General features: G+C 48.2%; 2 protein-coding genes across 2 annotated transcripts; one reads left to right on the top strand and one right to left on the bottom strand.

Annotated features, from left to right (window-relative positions):
• Nucleotides 1-328: 328 nt before the first annotated feature.
• ankha (ANKH inorganic pyrophosphate transport regulator a) lies at nt 329-6444 on the bottom strand. Its single transcript, XM_061265624.1, has 12 exons — nt 6033-6444; nt 5031-5247; nt 4825-4943; nt 4532-4615; nt 4169-4339; nt 3965-4099; nt 3024-3116; nt 2866-2958; nt 1685-1814; nt 1269-1392; nt 1094-1193; nt 329-910 (listed from the first exon to the last, which is right to left on the bottom strand). The coding sequence occupies exons 1-12, from the start codon at nt 6126-6128 to the stop codon at nt 788-790; spliced, it is 1485 nt and encodes a 494-aa protein (XP_061121608.1). The 5' UTR covers nt 6129-6444; the 3' UTR covers nt 329-787.
• A 1341-nt stretch (nt 6445-7785) lies between these two features.
• Nucleotides 7786-12059, top strand: myca (MYC proto-oncogene, bHLH transcription factor a). Its single transcript, XM_061266200.1, has 4 exons — nt 7786-8487; nt 8969-9974; nt 10975-11220; nt 11338-12059. Exons 2-4 carry the CDS (start codon nt 9269-9271, stop codon nt 11682-11684), a joined length of 1299 nt encoding a protein of 432 aa, XP_061122184.1. The 5' UTR covers nt 7786-8487; nt 8969-9268; the 3' UTR covers nt 11685-12059.
• The last annotated feature ends 3678 nt before the right edge of the window (nt 12060-15737 follow it).

The raw sequence follows: 15737 nt of genomic DNA, 5'->3' as shown, positions 1-15737 counted from the left end.
TCCCGTTCAAGTGAACAGGTAGGAAAAAGTCACAAATGCTCAGGGCAGTGGCAAAACATTAAGTATATCACTCAAAAAGAATATCTAAAAGTGGAGGAAAAAATACTCGAATGAAAAATGCAAAAACACTATTAGAAAACTAAATGTGTCAAAGAAAATTATTTCAGGGGAAATAAAAATGAGAAAAAAAATACAGAAACATTAAAATAAGTATAATATAAAATGCATTCAGTAAAATCATGAAAAATGCAAAAATATAAGCCAAATATTGGGGGAAAATAAAAAATGTAAGTGTTGCCCAGCAGCCCGAAGTGAAACTGAAAGACAATTCATAATAAAGCAATTTATTTGCCAAATAAGAATGTCTGTACAGTATATACAGCACATGAAGATGAGACTCCGTCAAAGTAAATGCGTGATGTGATGAGGAGGAAGAGAATGGTGAAGAGGGATTCCCGATCCCTCGGTGCCGTCAAAACTCCACTTTAGAAAAGATGGTGTGATGTCTGATACAATTGCACAACCCATCAAAAAGTTCCAAAGTTCCACCACGTGTGGATTTTGTCCCCTAGTCTTTCGTCTTTGTTTGCTGACGAGTAAAAACCAAGAAAGCCACGACGCTATGTACACTCGTTAGATCAACGCTCGGATGGCTTTGTTTACAGTGTGCGTCGACACGCAGGTAGGGAGGGCGCCGTCCGCGGGGAGACTTCCGCCGTCCTTCTCTCGTCTCCCCCACGGGAAGAAAAAGAAAAACAAACCAAAAAAAAAAAAAAAGTCCACCAGCTCACTCCTGCGCTTCGTCGTCCTCGCGCAGCTCCTCGACGGCGTCCGTCGGCGAGCGCACCTCGCTCATAGGCGCCGAGTCCTCGGCCTCCACCACCAGCTCGTTGGACAGCTCGCTGTGACGCTGGACAAAACGTAAAGCTTGAGCTTGTAACGTACACAATTTATTTGGTGACAACTACCTGCCGTTTGAACAGGGGTGTGTAGACTTTCTCACTGCCCTTCAAAGGATATTCCGGGCGAAAACAAGCCTCACAATAGTGCCATTTGTGTTTTGTGCCAGTGAAGCACGAGAGCGCTCGCTCACCTGTTGTCGGTAAACATAGCAGGCTGCTATGGCGACCATTGTGGACTCGCCGATGAAGCCGGCCAGGAGGGAGCCCACCCCCAACGAGGCCCCGTGAACCCTGCGACACACCAGCAGTCAGCGCGGCGGCCAACATGGCTGCAGTGAGCGTGTCGGCGGTGGCGGCTGTACCTACCCCATGTAAGGCAGCACCACCAAGCTGGTGATGAGCACGATGATGCGTAGAACCGAGCTGGGCGCCAAAACAAACGTCTTCTTCAGTGTCATCAGCCAGCCCGTCAGGTGCGCCCGAACCGTCACTATGCACACAGTACAAGCATCAACAACTGCCTTAGCAACATACTATAGCATATAGAAAAAGTCTATACACCCTGTTAAAATGGCAGGATTTTGTGACGTGGAAAAAAAAATGAGACCAAAAATAAAGAGCGATGATGTGGTTGCGTAAGTATGCACACCCTCTAATAGAGGGGTGATGTGGCTGTGTTCAAAATAAACCAAGTCTGAAAGAAGTCGCTTGATTTTGAACACAATTGCGGTAGCAACAGGGGTGTGTAGACTTTTTCTATCCCCTCTGAATGTTTTGTTTACCTGGAAGCGGGAAGAAGGAGAAAATGCGAAGGGGCACCACACAGAGCATAGCGAAGGGGTGGTCCACGCCGATGACATCCACCAGGATCTTCTCAGAGACATGCGGGCTCCAGAAGACCACGAAGCACAACTGCGCATGGGCAAAACAAACCACAAAACACTTACTTGATGTTCTCAACTGTTGGCCTTTGACCTTTAATCACAAAGCCATCCATCCATTTTCCAAAGAAAATAGAGCGGAAGCTAGGGCTAATTTTTCCTTTCCGGTAGATGGCAAATGTTCCAAAACTTTTGCTCACAGTTTGTTCCCGTTTATTTAAAAACAGAAATACGGAAGTATAAAAAAAAAAAAGCAAGAAGTGTTGTGAGGAAAGTGTGACGGCCGACCGTTATTTGCACCAGCAGGCGGCTGAGCACCCGCGGGTGCTAGGCGGCGCCTCCACTTTGTGGTAAACAAGTCGTAGCGTGAGGAAACGCACTCATACCTCGTAAGGGAGGGAGGAGAGGGGGGAAAAAAATGCTGTTTTGCTCACTTAGCTTTTTTGAAACAAAAGACGCTGATGGAGCTCGAGGGTGCGCTTGTTTTCCACCACACAGATTTTGGAATGTGTCAAGTGATGTCTTTTATGCGCTGGAACAGAACCTCCTTGCTGAATTCCACTATTTTGCGCCTGCTTTGTTTCTCTCTCTCGTTCTCTGAGCGGGTGCAACCCGACACCTCGAGCCAGCCAAACATCCGGGCGGGCCATGTGAACCCTTGGGCGCCCGCTTACTGTACATGCCTGACATGGCAAATGTTGACCTTGTCGCCTGGTGTCTGCTCTTGTCAATCCAGAGTTTCTTTTGGGGGGCTCACGTGAAGATCATGTGACCCATCACGTCATGGGAAAGGGGCCCTCGCTTCTGTCCCGTGACGTCAAGTCGCCTTGCACCAGCTTGTCTACACTTAATTGCCGTATGTGAGCTATTGACGATGATGGCAATTTTCAGCTTCGGTTGTCAGACCAGCCGAGCAACTTCCCGTCAAAATTGTATCTGAGTGAGTTTTTCATCATCTCTTCTTTCGTTCCACGTTCCACGAGGCACAATACGAACAGCCTGATAAGGATTCCGAATCCATTTCAAAGCACCAAATAAGGCAATATCCAAACATGACGATTCGGCGGCTGAATGAATCTTACCGTGAGCGAGAGGGCCAGACAGCAGAACGTAAACTTTTTAATATGCGACTTGGTCACTGGTGTGCCGGCGTTCAGCTTGTTGCTGGGGTTGTTCTGGCAGAGGTACGAGTCGGCGTTAGCACAAAGGTCCCCGAGCTCACGGCGGAAGTGTAGCGTACCTTGTCGAAGGCGGGATACACGGCTCGCAGTTCAGTTAGCCACCCGTAGGGCATGTGACCCACCGGGTACGTCGCCGTCAGCACGGCCACTGCCTGGTGTGACGAGACAAGACAGCTTTGTTGGTGAGCAGAGGATAAAGAATATATGCCTGCAAATATTTCCTCAACTTTGTCAACATGTGTTGCTCCACCGTTTGTGTTCAGATTTTGCTTGTTATATACTATGAAAGGTGTTAGCATAACGCCGCTTGACCGTATTGTCATTAGCACGCTTGCTGAACAGCGGCCGCGTGCAACATGCGAGTTGTTGTTGCTGTCATTGTGACCCGTACGAGCAGCAAGAGGAGCTGAGCGAAGCCGCTCCTTTCCAGGACTTTCCGCCAAAACGGCTTTGTGGGCCACTTAACCGCACGCCGGAAAGCTCCAATGGGACTTAGTTGGCGTTGGCACACGGACACTTGAATTAGCATCGCCGCCGTCTGCCCACAGAACACGACCTTCCAAGTCTGGTAGACCCAAAATACACACCTGAACTTTTCCACCAAATGTATTGAGACAAAAGTTCAGGGAAAAGCCACAGAGGATTATTTTTTTAAACTTCTGACAGGGACAAATATAACACAGGCGCTGTCAACAGAAAACCATTACAGAACAGTCTGATTCAGCGTGATTTTGTTTTTTTAGTTTCCGTGTTAACGTCATCAGCGAAACACAAACAATTCTATTTTTATTATTTTTGCTTTGACAATTTACATTATATTTATTTGGTATACGAATACCAACCACAAGTACTTCTCCTACATAACATTTTACAGCTAATTCTCAAGAAAGTCAACATCGAGTGATTGAAAAAAAATTACAAATCTTAGGATTTTGGAATTGATTTAAAAAAAAATTTAAAAATCCTAAAATTTGTTGTGTTAAAGGAAAAGAGTGCGCACCTCTGTTGCCTCGGTGGTCCCCTTGAGGTCCCTGGACACAAAGAGGTTGACGATGGGCCGGCTGATGCGCTGGGTGGCCAGGATGAGCGCCAGCGGCCACCAGAAGCTCAGCATCTTCTTGATGGTGGAGTCGCCCTGCCGCCGGACACAAAAAGACGTCAAAAAGGCGACGCGCTTCTCCTCCGAGAACCAACCGGGACTTACCCCGACGTCGGCTCCGCTGGAGTCCGGGATGGTGTCGTGGATGTTGCAGTAGTAGCCGAGCCCCACGATGCTGAAGCGGACCAGGGCGCCCATGTAGAGCGAGAGAATGGGGATGAGGAGGGGCTCCACGCACTCCAGATTGCTGTGCAGCAAGATGGCCACGAACACGATCTGAACGGCAACGCATGGCAGCTTTAACACAGGTAAAACACACACGCGCACCATCCGACGGCACAATTTTCGCAGCCATCTCCAAAGTCATTGCAGAGAATTGCCACAAGATGGCAGCAAAGCGTTTTTCCTATTAGACGGCTCTATAGCTTGATGATTTAAACTGAGGCAGTCTCAAGGGTGACTTTGTACCTGCGCCACCACGTCCGAGATGGAGGCCGAGCCCACGATGACGCTGTACTTATGCTTGAGGAGAATCCCGGCGTGAATCCACGCCTGCGTGCAAAAGAAACGCAGATTTTACAACAAGCCCGACACGACACATTGCTACGCTGGCTCCCTCTAGTGGTACACAAAAGTATCACTGAATGTAATGTTCAAACTGTTATGGCTTTCAAATTTTGGGGAATATTTAGTTTTTACTTTTTGGGAGGGGGAGGCTGACAGCAGTTGAAATAAAAGTTTGTGAACCAGCAGGTGCTCACCATCGCGTCCAGTATTGGGAAAGCGGCCAAGTAGAGGAAGGCTTTGCGGGTTTTGTGACCCACAGAATCGTCCACATGGTGGAGCTTGTTAATGATGTAGTAGCCCAGGTCCGTGTAGGCTGCAGCGTGAAAAACAAAACAAAAGTTGCCTCAGTGGCACTGACAGGAAATGGGCCGGGGCGTGTGGTTTTTTTTGAGCAAGGCACCTATCAAGATGTGCAGTACAAAGGCGATAGCGCCCGCCGCCGCCATGCACGTGACGGCCTTGCGGCGGTCCCGCTTGCTGTTGACGAAGACCAGGCCCACGTTCTTGAAGTCGCTCATGGGGCCCGTGAAGAACTTCATGAGCGAGTAGGCCAGCCCGTAGCTGGCCAGCATCTCCACCGCGTCCTCCTTGACTGTGGCGATGCCCCTGTTGAGCGCCTGCACCGCCACCAATCAAACGTCACCAGTCACATCGCGTTGGGATCAAAACCCCAAAAAGTGCTTTTTCACATTACAACTTAACCTTGGAAAAATACAATGTATTCTATTAGATTTATGACTTTCATCCTGATAATATGAGCCTTTGTTGTTAAAACGGTTATATTTTTTGATTAGGAGAAAAAACATTAAGTGACAATTTTTACCCGCGGAAGTAATATTTAAAGTATGTTTGAGAAAATGTTTCCACTGGATGCCAAAAGTTTGATAAGCTCGCTTCTTTAATAAGGAAGTGGCCTGGACTGAGGACTTCCTCCCCTCCCCTGCCCTTACCCTTCTTCCACAAGCCCCGGCCGGCTGTGCTATTTATACCAGCAAAACAGGAGCATTACATAAGCTTAATCCCTACCTACATCTCGCCACTTCCTCACGCCCTGAGTCTTTCTCGGGAAGGAGGGGCAGGTGAGAAAATGCCCCTCCACCCTCACCCCCCCTTTGACAGAAGCATCTCAACACGCGATACTGCACATATATGCATCTACCCCCCTTCCCCACCTCCCCCGTCCCCTTGCGGCTAGGCTAGCATCCTGTGCGTCACTGTCAACGTCGTCTTCCATTTTCCGGCCGTTTTTGCGGCGTAAAGCGAGCCGAGCATCGTTAGCATTAGCCGCCGATACTAACAAGCCGCTTCCTCCTCCCGGAGGAAGGCGGGGGTGCGACGGGAGAGCGCGCTGTGGTGTTGGTGTTGACGGGAGGGGGGGGGGGGGGGGGGGGGTAGCGCTTACCTGCTCGCCGAGGTCGATGGCAACATTGGTGATCGCTAAAGGCACCAGGAAGCGAAGAAGCGGCCAGTAAGGGCTTAGGGACGGGAACTCCACCATAGTAGAAGCCGGTCTGACAGCGGTGCGACGGGCATCTGCCTCGCTCTCGGGCTTGGGGGAGCTCTGGTTCTGCTGCGGCTGCTTCTGTTGCTGCGGCTGCGGCGTCGTTGGCTATGGCTGACAGCGGCGGGGGGGTGGGGGGCTAACGAAGCCGCTGGAAAGCAGGCGAAGCACCCGGGAGTCCCGCGGCGGGCAGCCGACGAGGCGCTCCGGCTGCGGCGGTGGCGGCGTCACCACAACAGCGCGTCGGTGAGGCCGAGAGAAGCAGGCGAAGGTCGGCGGAAGGCTGTGAGCGCGCGCATCTTCCTCCTCGGGAATCATCACTCGGGCGGGGAGGGAGGAGGAGAGGAGGAGGAGGAGAAAGTGGGGGGCGGGGGAGGGTGGGCGGGGGAGGGAGGTGACATCAAACTGTACCCAGCTCAAGCGAGGAGGACCTTCAACCCACTTGCGCAAACACGCACGTTCACGGAAAGCCGTTGCAGCATGCCAGCCTTATCGACTCTTGCACTACTGTATGACACTTGTTGATGGGGGCCTCGCACCAACCCCCACCCCAGTGAATCTTGACCCCCCCCCCCTTGATGCTATTGGAGCGTGCATATTACGTAACTCCTAACAAGGGATTTTCATTCAACAGAAGGAAAACCACGTGTGTGCTTATATGTCCCGAACGTTGAGACTGATTCTACCTGTTTTCAATTACAAGTGATTGCGCCTCATGTGACACGCCTGATGCAAGTTATCGTCGAGAATAATGCATCTTTTAATCCCGGCTGCTCAAGTCTGCACGCAAAATTGCAATGTGCACACAAATGCGACCGAAATAAGTGCTTACTAACCCCAAAAGCGAGCGTATGTGTGTCAAGTGTTCCTCATTGTGTAACAGGCGACATCCTTGACTGCTGCCCTTCGAGCGGACGGACACTGCCCAGTGAAAACACCCAAACGAGCGTATTTTATGCTGAAGCTCACAAAAAAAATCTCATATGAAGAGTTATTATGTTCGCTTTCCGTCCTTTTCCTCATTTACAGGCTTGTTTTTCCCCTATGACATGCAGCAACGTGGCTTTTTTGGCTGCACGTGTGTGAGGTATGTGTTTACAAAAGTTCTTCAACCTCTTTTTTTTATTGGGTATGGGAGTGTGTTTTTGCCCATGATCGCAGCCTGCGGGCACTACCGTCCTTGTTTGATATTTACGAGTGTTGGCTTCACAGTTCTTTAGAAATTTCAAGTAATGCGGATGTTTGTGCACCATTATGGAAAGATGGGAATTCAACACGCACGGACGGTTGTGCGTTTAAGACCAGTCAAGAACTCTACAAATCACCCTCAAAGCAGCTTGCGTCCACTCGACACACACGGGACATCATTTTAGGTACACTTGGACAACCAAATGAACTGACTGCTCACTTCTGAGTATCATAATTGTACTTTTTAACTTTAAAATAACAATTGAAATATAGTCAATATGGAAACAATTTTCTCCAGTTCTGAATTATTTCCTTTGGTTGTGTCAGGATTTCTAATTGTTGTTGTGCTACTCTGTGTCAAATGCATTTGCATGTCTGAATGCTTAGATAAAAAAAAAAAAAAAAAAAAAAAACTGCTACAGTTAAGATGAGTCATAAATCAGGCCAGAATCAAATCATACCTGGCAAAGCGATTCAGTCACGTTTAGTGTTAAAGGTGATAAAAGGGTGACATCTAGCGGCCGCTGGAGGTACACTTGTTTCAGTGTAAACTCTTCAAGGTAAACGCCTCGTTTCTTCTCGACTGGCGTCAATATTTAATCAGGCAATTAGCTGTCTCGCTCAACATGATTGGTCGACTCGCTCTGAACAACTCAGCAGAACATCTATTGATCTGACTGCTGAGTCATGGCGGCCATTTCTCCTTTGGTTGTTGTTTGAGTAACTTTTAAAATGCTCTCATGCCTTAAGATAATAGAAACGGGGAATTATGAGGAAAATATAGGCTTACATTGCTAAATATATATTATGTCGAAACAAGGAAGGACGAAATGAGGAAAATAAGGAAGGTAAGTATTGAATTAAACGTGATGCATAAAAAGAAGGATGGGGGAAGTAATGAAACATGATGGAAGGACAGAAGGAACTCAAATGTGGTATGAAGGGCAGTAATAATTCGGTCCTTGTAGTATCAGATAAACGACACTAGGGGGTGCTCAGAGCCCGTGAAATCTCCTTCCCATCATGCATCGGAGGCGTCCACTCCGCGCTTTCCAAAACTGCGACACTTTGCATGCTTGGTTTGCCTGAATTAAAAATTCCTCCTGCGGTTGATGAGCAACAATTCGCCTGTCGTGGAGGCGAGAACGACATGGACGTCTTTTCCCAGGTAACTTTCTTTTCTGCATTTTTCGCGTGTGCACTGTTCGCCGGTGAATGTTCGCTATAAAAGCCACACTGTCTTATTTTCGTGCAAAAACATTGATTAATTAATTTAAAAAAACATGTTTAATATTAGCGAGCGTGGTTGTAATATGAATCAAATGATATCACTTTCCACACTACATCAATATGACTCGCGTGTCTCCAGTCAATGGGGCCGCCGCTCTACTATAGCCACGCCCATCTTTTCTGCTCGTACCTGACGCAGTCCTGTAAAATAGTACCCAGAAAAGCTCATATGAAGTATATTTTTTCACGTCGAAATTGAGGTTGAGCGTTGCGTATGGGTGAGTTTAACATCAATTTACCGATTTTGAGCGACGTATATTTTTATTGCGGGGGTGGAAGGGGGCAGGCGGAGGAGGTGGCTTGGGGTAGTGACGCGGCCCTATATAAGATAAGTGCCGCGGACTCTGATGTGATTCTAGAAGTGACACAATCCCCTCAGAAGCTTCGGAGGCCTCGACCGGCTCGTTCGTTCGCTGCAACGCCGTCGACGCTCATGCGTCTTTACTCGGCCACGCAGATTTTATTCCCACGGAGGACGCCGGAGGAATAATTTTCACCCCGTTTTGTTTTTCCGACTTGTTTAAAGCAACAGAGGTAAGGCTGCAAGCCTGAAGTCGACACCTGCTGCACGCGTTTTGATTTTTTTTTCCAATTCGAACTGAGCTCCATGCATGTTGTCAGCCGCCTAGCTTGCAGCATCCCCTCGGCGCCCCGCCATCATGCCGCTCAGTTCTGGTCTGCTGAGTCGGAACTACGACTACGACTCCCTCCAACCTTACTTCTACTATGACCACTCGGAGGAGGACTTCTACCCGCAACAGCCGCAGCCCCCGGCGCCCAGCGAGGACATCTGGAAGAAGTTCGAACTTCTTCCCACGCCGCCGCTGTCGCCCAGTCGGCGACCCTCGCTTTCTGGCTTGACCTACCCGTCTAACGCCGACCAGCTGGAGATGGTCAGCGAGTTCCTGGGCGACGACGCCATCAACCAGAGCATCATTTGCGACTCCGCCGACTACTCGGAGACCTTCCTGCAGTCAATCATCATCCAGGACTGCATGTGGAGCGGATTCTCGGCCGCGGCCAAACTCAAGAAGGTGGTGTCCGAGCAGCTTGCCACGCTCCATGCAGCCCGGATGGACGTCTCCGCCTTCGCAGCGGCAGCAGCAGCCGCTGCCGCGGCCAATCCCAGCCTCGCGACCTCCGCCCCTGCCGCCGATGCGTCCACAACGGGGTCAGCCGAGGTGGCCGCCTGGAGGAGCTACCTGCAGGACCTCAACACGGCGGCGTCAGAGTGCATCGACCCTTCGGTGGTCTTCCCCTACCCGGTGGCCGAGACCCCCAAGCAGAGCGAGCCTCCCGCTCAGGACCTGGGGCTTGACACGCCTCCCTACAGTGGCAGCAGCAGCAGCAGTAGCAGCGAATCAGGTAGGACATCGTTGGCATCTTCCTTCTCACGGTGACCTTTTTACTCACTGAGGGGCGTGAGCCCAGTTCTGCTGTCACTCATTTTAGTCTTACTGATCATCACGTTGATGCCGTTATACCATAAATTCATTTTTGACCGACATGTTTTCAGTAAAGGTGCAGGAGTTGATCCGTTAATCAATTACATTGATTGAAATCTACTTTGATAATATCAATTGTCTATGCAGTGCACCTGTTATCCATTTTCCTTCATGAAAGCAGACTGATTTGCACTGAATTTAAATAAGGCAAATTGCAAGCATTAGTTTTTACTTTGGAAAACTGGTCAATAATTTTGCCGATTATCTGATGGCTGTTGCTGACCAAACCAGTCACTGAAACTGAGTCAGCAGACCTGTTATTGAATTAAGAAAAGAACCCATAATTTTAATCAATTTTTAAAGTATAGTTCTTAGTTGCTGTCCTAATTTTGTCTTTTCGAAAATGTTGATTAAGTTTTGTTTAAATTCTCTTTTTCACTTGATGCAGTTCCCTAAGTTGCATCATGGATTTAGTAACACCGTTCGTCTCCAGTTGGGGGGGGGGCACTTTCCCACCCCAAGTTCCAAGAATATTTTTTTTTATTCATGTTGCGGGCGTTCCTGGGATGCACTTGTTCCGGGAACTAAAAGGGTGATGTTATTGGATCTGTCCAGTGCTGCAACCCCGCCCCGAATATTCCCGGATGTCTCTATAGTACCACGAGGACACACCAGCTCGACTTTCTTCTCAATATTGGCATAAAGAATATTTCCCTCGCTGCGTTCACAACGAGCTAGAGATCATTTTCAATTTTCTTTAAATATAAAATTTTATTTTGTATGATTTAAAAAATGTTTGAATTCAACTTTTGTATGTACAGTATTTTTAACGACTAATCTAGCCATTTAAAATTTGTCAGGGCAGTTGCTCAAGAGTGCTTTGAGTGTCATGTGTAATGTTTGTTTTGTTTATGTTGCAGAGGATGATGAGGAGGAGGTGGAGGAGGAGGAGGAGGAGGAGGAGGAAGTGGACAGCGGCAAAGAGGCGGAGGATGAGGAGGAGATCGATGTGGTGACGGTGGAAAAGCGGCAGGCGGTGAATCGTTGCGATTCGTCATGCATCGGCACCGCCATCCCCCTGGTGCTCAAACGCTGCCACGTCTCCACCCAGCAGCACAACTACGCCGCGCACCCGGGCAAGCGGCTCAAGATGGACAACGGTGGAGGTAAGACCAGTTGGATACCTTTTTGTACCCATTTTTCATGTTTCGCTTTCTCTGTTTTCTTCCCGGCATCCACAAAAATCGACCCACGTTTGCCCTTCCTTTGCCCCCCTCCCCCAGAGTGCAGAGGTGTGAGCCAGAGCGGCACGCCCAAGCAGATCGGCACCAACCGCAAACGGCGCAGCCCGTCCGACTCAGAGGACCGGGACAAGCGTCGAAGTCACAACGTGCTGGAGCGCCTCCGCCGCAACGAGCTCAAGCTGAGTTTCCTGGCGCTGCGTGACCAGATCCCCGACCTGGCCAAAAACAACAAGGCGTCCAAGGTGGTGATCCTCAAGAAAGCGACCGAGTGCGTGCGCACCATGCACGCCGACGAGTGCCGCCTGCTGTCGCTCAAGGAGCGGCTGAGGCGCCGGGGGCAGCTCCTCGCACACAAACTCGCCGCTCTGCGCCACCAGCACGCTTAGTCGGCGCCCGCCCACCCGCCTCTTTGTTCGTTCGGCCGTTTGTGTTTTTGGATGCCGACTGTCCTGAGCAGTCGTTTGCATGCAATTGCCGAGGGAAAAAAAGATGGGTGGAATCTGTTGATACTGCCTCAATTCAAGTTATGACTGGGTTCAGATATTTAAAGTTTATTTTTATTAAGAAAATAGAAGGAAAAATGGTGCCCCGCAGTTCCACAGCAGGGGCCCGAATTAAAAGATGAATTTTTATGTTTTTGTACATATTTAATATTTCCTAAGAAAATGTATTTTTGGATCTCAATTGTCTGGATTTTCAGACCCCGTGTTTGTTTTTTTGCATTCTGTTCCTTTTTGAAATATAAAAAGAATGTTCTCTCATTTTCAGCCTCTTTTCTTACCAGGTGTCAACGTTCACAACAAAAACATTACAGTATAAGAAAATACTTTTGATTATTGATTTTGACATAATTGCTCAGAAAATAAGCAGAACTGCACCGTAAGTACAATAGCAAAAGTTCACAAAAAGCACAAAATTAAAAAAATGGCGTGTAACAATAATGTCAAGCGCATTGTTACGGTGAAACGCTAAACTTAAAGATGCATAAAACCAGCTCAGCACTGGTTGCTAGGCAGAGTTCACGCGAGCTCCATTGTCGCCTAAAACCAAATCACATCTTCCATTTCTTTTTGTTTTATCCCACTATGCGTGAAATGTTATTAATTAAAAGGGGGAAATATGTAAAAAGAGATAGCTAGCACCTTTCAAATCTGCACTTCTTTGCAAGTCAGGTGATAGTTTTCTGTACACTTAACCGAAAAGCTATGATGCTAAGCCAAGATGCTAATTGCCATGGTTTTGGTGTGTTTGTGGAGACAAGGCGATGAACGGAAAGCTAAAGCTTTACATTAATTGTGCACTTTACATTATGACGTCTCAGAGAATTCTGTTTTGGTGATGTATTTCTATACTACTTGCGTTATTTGTTATGGAACCCAGCAGGAAAGTTATGCTTTTATTGTGTTGTTTACATGTTGTTGTGTTTCCAGCACTTGGAGTTTGGTGGTACTGGACTGTGTATTGACTTTTTGGGCACAATAAGTTATTTGGGGTGGAAAGTCCTAAAATGTCAGCAAAATTACAAACTGGGTCAAAGATTTTTATTTTTTTTTGCAATATAGGGTATACCGTCGGTTTAGCATGAATTGCTCAAATTTGGTAGCAATCAGACTAAATCTCTTGGTCATCAAAAAAGCCCTGGCAAAATGTCAAATCGTATCAATGGAGTATATTCCGACAGTATAACGATATAACTTTTTCCTGGACATTTGCTGACTAAGCCCCAAAAAGTGTCAGAACAAACCCATTTCCTCTGCTTTTTTTGGCGCTGCATTGTGTTTTTCTGGGAATATTTCAGTGTCTTCCAGATGTTGCTTGTGTGTGATTTTCCTGGCCGGAATGGATGACGCAGCCTCTCGAGTCATCTCTTATATTCATTGTAAGAGGACGACGTCGGCTAGTGTGCGGTATCGTTCGTCTGACTTTATTCTTGAGCCGTGGCCGCGTTTGTGCCGCCGCTGACAAATCGTGAAACGTGACACCGCGTCATCGGGTCGATGATAAGTGATGCCTCTTGTTATATAACAACATCAGGAGAGCCGCTGGATGATGTCATCGGCTGACCAGGGGCCGGAGCTTTTTAAAATTTCTTCCCCGGGATTGGCCTGCAATAAATAATAGCTCTGCAATACTATTTTGAGCCTTGATCCACTCCCAGCAAGTTCTTGTTGAAGGAGCGCCGTTGTTTGGTTTTGTCGCAATGAAAAGGCTCCTTCGGGCTCTGCACCTGTCCGAGGCAGCGGCCGCCTTCGCTGCACTTTAGCGTCTTGGATTTACGACCCTCAGCTGGAGGGAGGGGCCACCTTTCAGCCGTCCCGCCAGGGCGGGGCTTTGGTGGCAGCTGGGACTACTAGACTGGCTCCTTGTGCGAAGAAGCCGGCTAGGACGGGGCTCCGCCTCCGACACGCCGCCGCCCTCAGCTGTCACTTTCCATCTCATTGAGACCTTTTACAATTAAGCACGTCATATCTTTACTTTTATCCAAATAGGCAGAGTTGCACGAGTTGACTCATTGCTCTCTCTTGATGGAAGTTTTTACAATTTTTCGATTAATCGATTACAAATTGACAATTTTAGTCATCGGGTCATCGTTTTGAGTCGGTTGACTTGATATGTAATCTCGTCGCAGTTTTGTTTGTGCAGGCGATGTCACTGGTGTGCCTAATGAAGCTGAGCCAACTGAGCGCGTTTAAACGCTGGCGCCAGCGAGCTCATTTTAGCAACCCAAGGATGTCATAAGTGCAGCGTCGCCGTTTATAAACATCAAGAAGCTGGTCGTCATCTCGGTGAATGTTTGCGTGCGTGCACGCGTCATTCGAAGCCATTTGCAAAAATAGGCCAGTAGTGCACGTGACAAATGTCAGCCAAAAGGTGAGCGGTGACATAATCACGGGAGAGTCCCCGTGTCACACAACTTTACGAAATGAAACTCGCGCTGTTTTCACGTTTGGGGGCGTTTTGGCGGATTTCTTTTCCTTTTTCCTTTTCTTTCTTCTCACTTTCTTTTAATAGTCGCTACTTCCCCTTTTCTTGGAAACAACTCCCCGGCACCCTGAATTGGCCCCGTGCCGCTGCGGGTTTGCGGTGTGGTCGTAGCCAACTGTCGCGCTACGCTTCTTAAAGGGACATTGAGCAGTTTTTGACGCTGTCGACACTTTTGCCTGCTAAGATTGATTGCACGCTTTTCGTAGTAGAGAAAATGCGCTCAGCATAAAGGAAGCGTCAAGACGTTCATTCACAAACGTTTGAAATGTCAAACCAACAGCTAGCCCGCGAGGTCACTGAGGGCGTTCGGTGGGTGGGGGGGCGTTCGGTGGTTGGGGGGGGGGGGGGTGATTGTAAAAATAGCAGCCGACCATTTTAAGTGAGAGTGCGTCCTCATCAGCACATCTCCGATTAAACTTTGCGCTCGTGTCATGTCTGGTATGTGGTGTTGGTTTCCATACAGGAAGGCCTGCACGTGGTTCTTATCGAGCAACACGAGACAGCTGCTCGCAAGTTTCTCAAACTGCTGCAGCGCGCAGGTGAGCCGCTGGCCTCGTCTTCCCAAGCTTTTTTTTAATTATTTTTTTCCGAAGAGATTGGCGGGTCTTCACCACGGGACACGTGGAAAAAGAGCTTTCCAGGAATCGATCAACGCATCGGCCGCTTCATCGTTGAAATAACTTTCGGGGCTCACGGCTCCCTCTACAGGAGGGTAGTGGAAGTGACAAATGCAGACAGTCGAACGGTGCCGTCAAGCGGTGTCGCGCTGGTGAAAGTAGTGGAAGAGATGTGAGAGATGCGGCGATGCTCAAAGTTTTGTTTTTTGACTCGCGGTGAGAGGAAATGATGCAGATGAGCTCCCATCTTTCTCAGGTGGCCTTTTCAAAACCCCCCCCCACCCCCGCTTTCTTCTCACCGTTTCTCACTTCTGCTCAACCAAGGTTCCTTTTGACTCACTTTGGCTCCAGAGGTGTTACACTCTGTGCTGAACAAAGAAGGTTCTTCGTGAGAAGAACTTACAGGAAAGATGAGACATTTTTGACATACGTATAAGCAAAAGAAAATAAGTCGCAAAGCTACATGATGAGCATGTTGGTGATTGTATGAGAAGAAAGAAAACGTGGCAGACATTCGAGGTGCTCTTCTCAGAATGATGCTTGTCGCATTTTTGCCCTAGGACGTCTTTCAGACAAAATTCAGCGGCTTCCTTTTTGAACGCACGTGGAGATGCAAGATAGCTTTTTGTACGCAATCACTTTTAGGTAGTTATTTTAAAAAAAAAATACAACATTAACTTCGTCCTGCTTTTTTGTCTCCCTCTATGTTGACTTCTTGTTTTTGTAGTCTTTGTATTTTTCTTTCTCTCCAAAGCTGCTTCTTCTCGGCTTACCTTGCGATTAGTTCCAAAGTCATCCCCATCGAAAAAAAAAACATCCTGTAAGTGAGACAGTGGC

The sequence above is a fragment of the Syngnathus typhle genome, linkage group LG19 (assembly GCF_033458585.1).
Source record: "Syngnathus typhle isolate RoL2023-S1 ecotype Sweden linkage group LG19, RoL_Styp_1.0, whole genome shotgun sequence".
Taxonomy (NCBI): Eukaryota; Metazoa; Chordata; class Actinopteri; order Syngnathiformes; family Syngnathidae; genus Syngnathus; species Syngnathus typhle.
Note: the sequence above shows the minus strand (reverse complement) of the source record. Positions and strands in the feature narration are given on the sequence as shown.

What these genes read in the sequence shown, in the direction of transcription:
- ankha (XM_061265624.1), bottom strand. Translation starts at nt 6,128, where the DNA reads ATGGTGGAGTTCCCGTCCCTAAGCCCTTACTGGCCGCTTCTTCGCTTC. An exon ending in TCCCAATACTGGACGCGATG is followed by an intron (nt 4,616 to 4,824) that starts GTGAGCACCTGC and finishes TTTTGCACGCAG; the next exon opens with GCGTGGATTCACGCCGGGAT. An exon ending in GCTATGTTTACCGACAACAG is followed by an intron (nt 911 to 1,093) that starts GTGAGCGAGCGC and finishes CGTTTTGTCCAG; the next exon opens with CGTCACAGCGAGCTGTCCAA.
- myca (XM_061266200.1), top strand. Translation starts at nt 9,269, where the DNA reads ATGCCGCTCAGTTCTGGTCTGCTGAGTCGGAACTACGACTACGACTCC. An exon ending in CAGCAGTAGCAGCGAATCAG is followed by an intron (nt 9,975 to 10,974) that starts GTAGGACATCGT and finishes TTTATGTTGCAG; the next exon opens with AGGATGATGAGGAGGAGGTG. An exon ending in CAAGATGGACAACGGTGGAG is followed by an intron (nt 11,221 to 11,337) that starts GTAAGACCAGTT and finishes CCCCTCCCCCAG; the next exon opens with AGTGCAGAGGTGTGAGCCAG.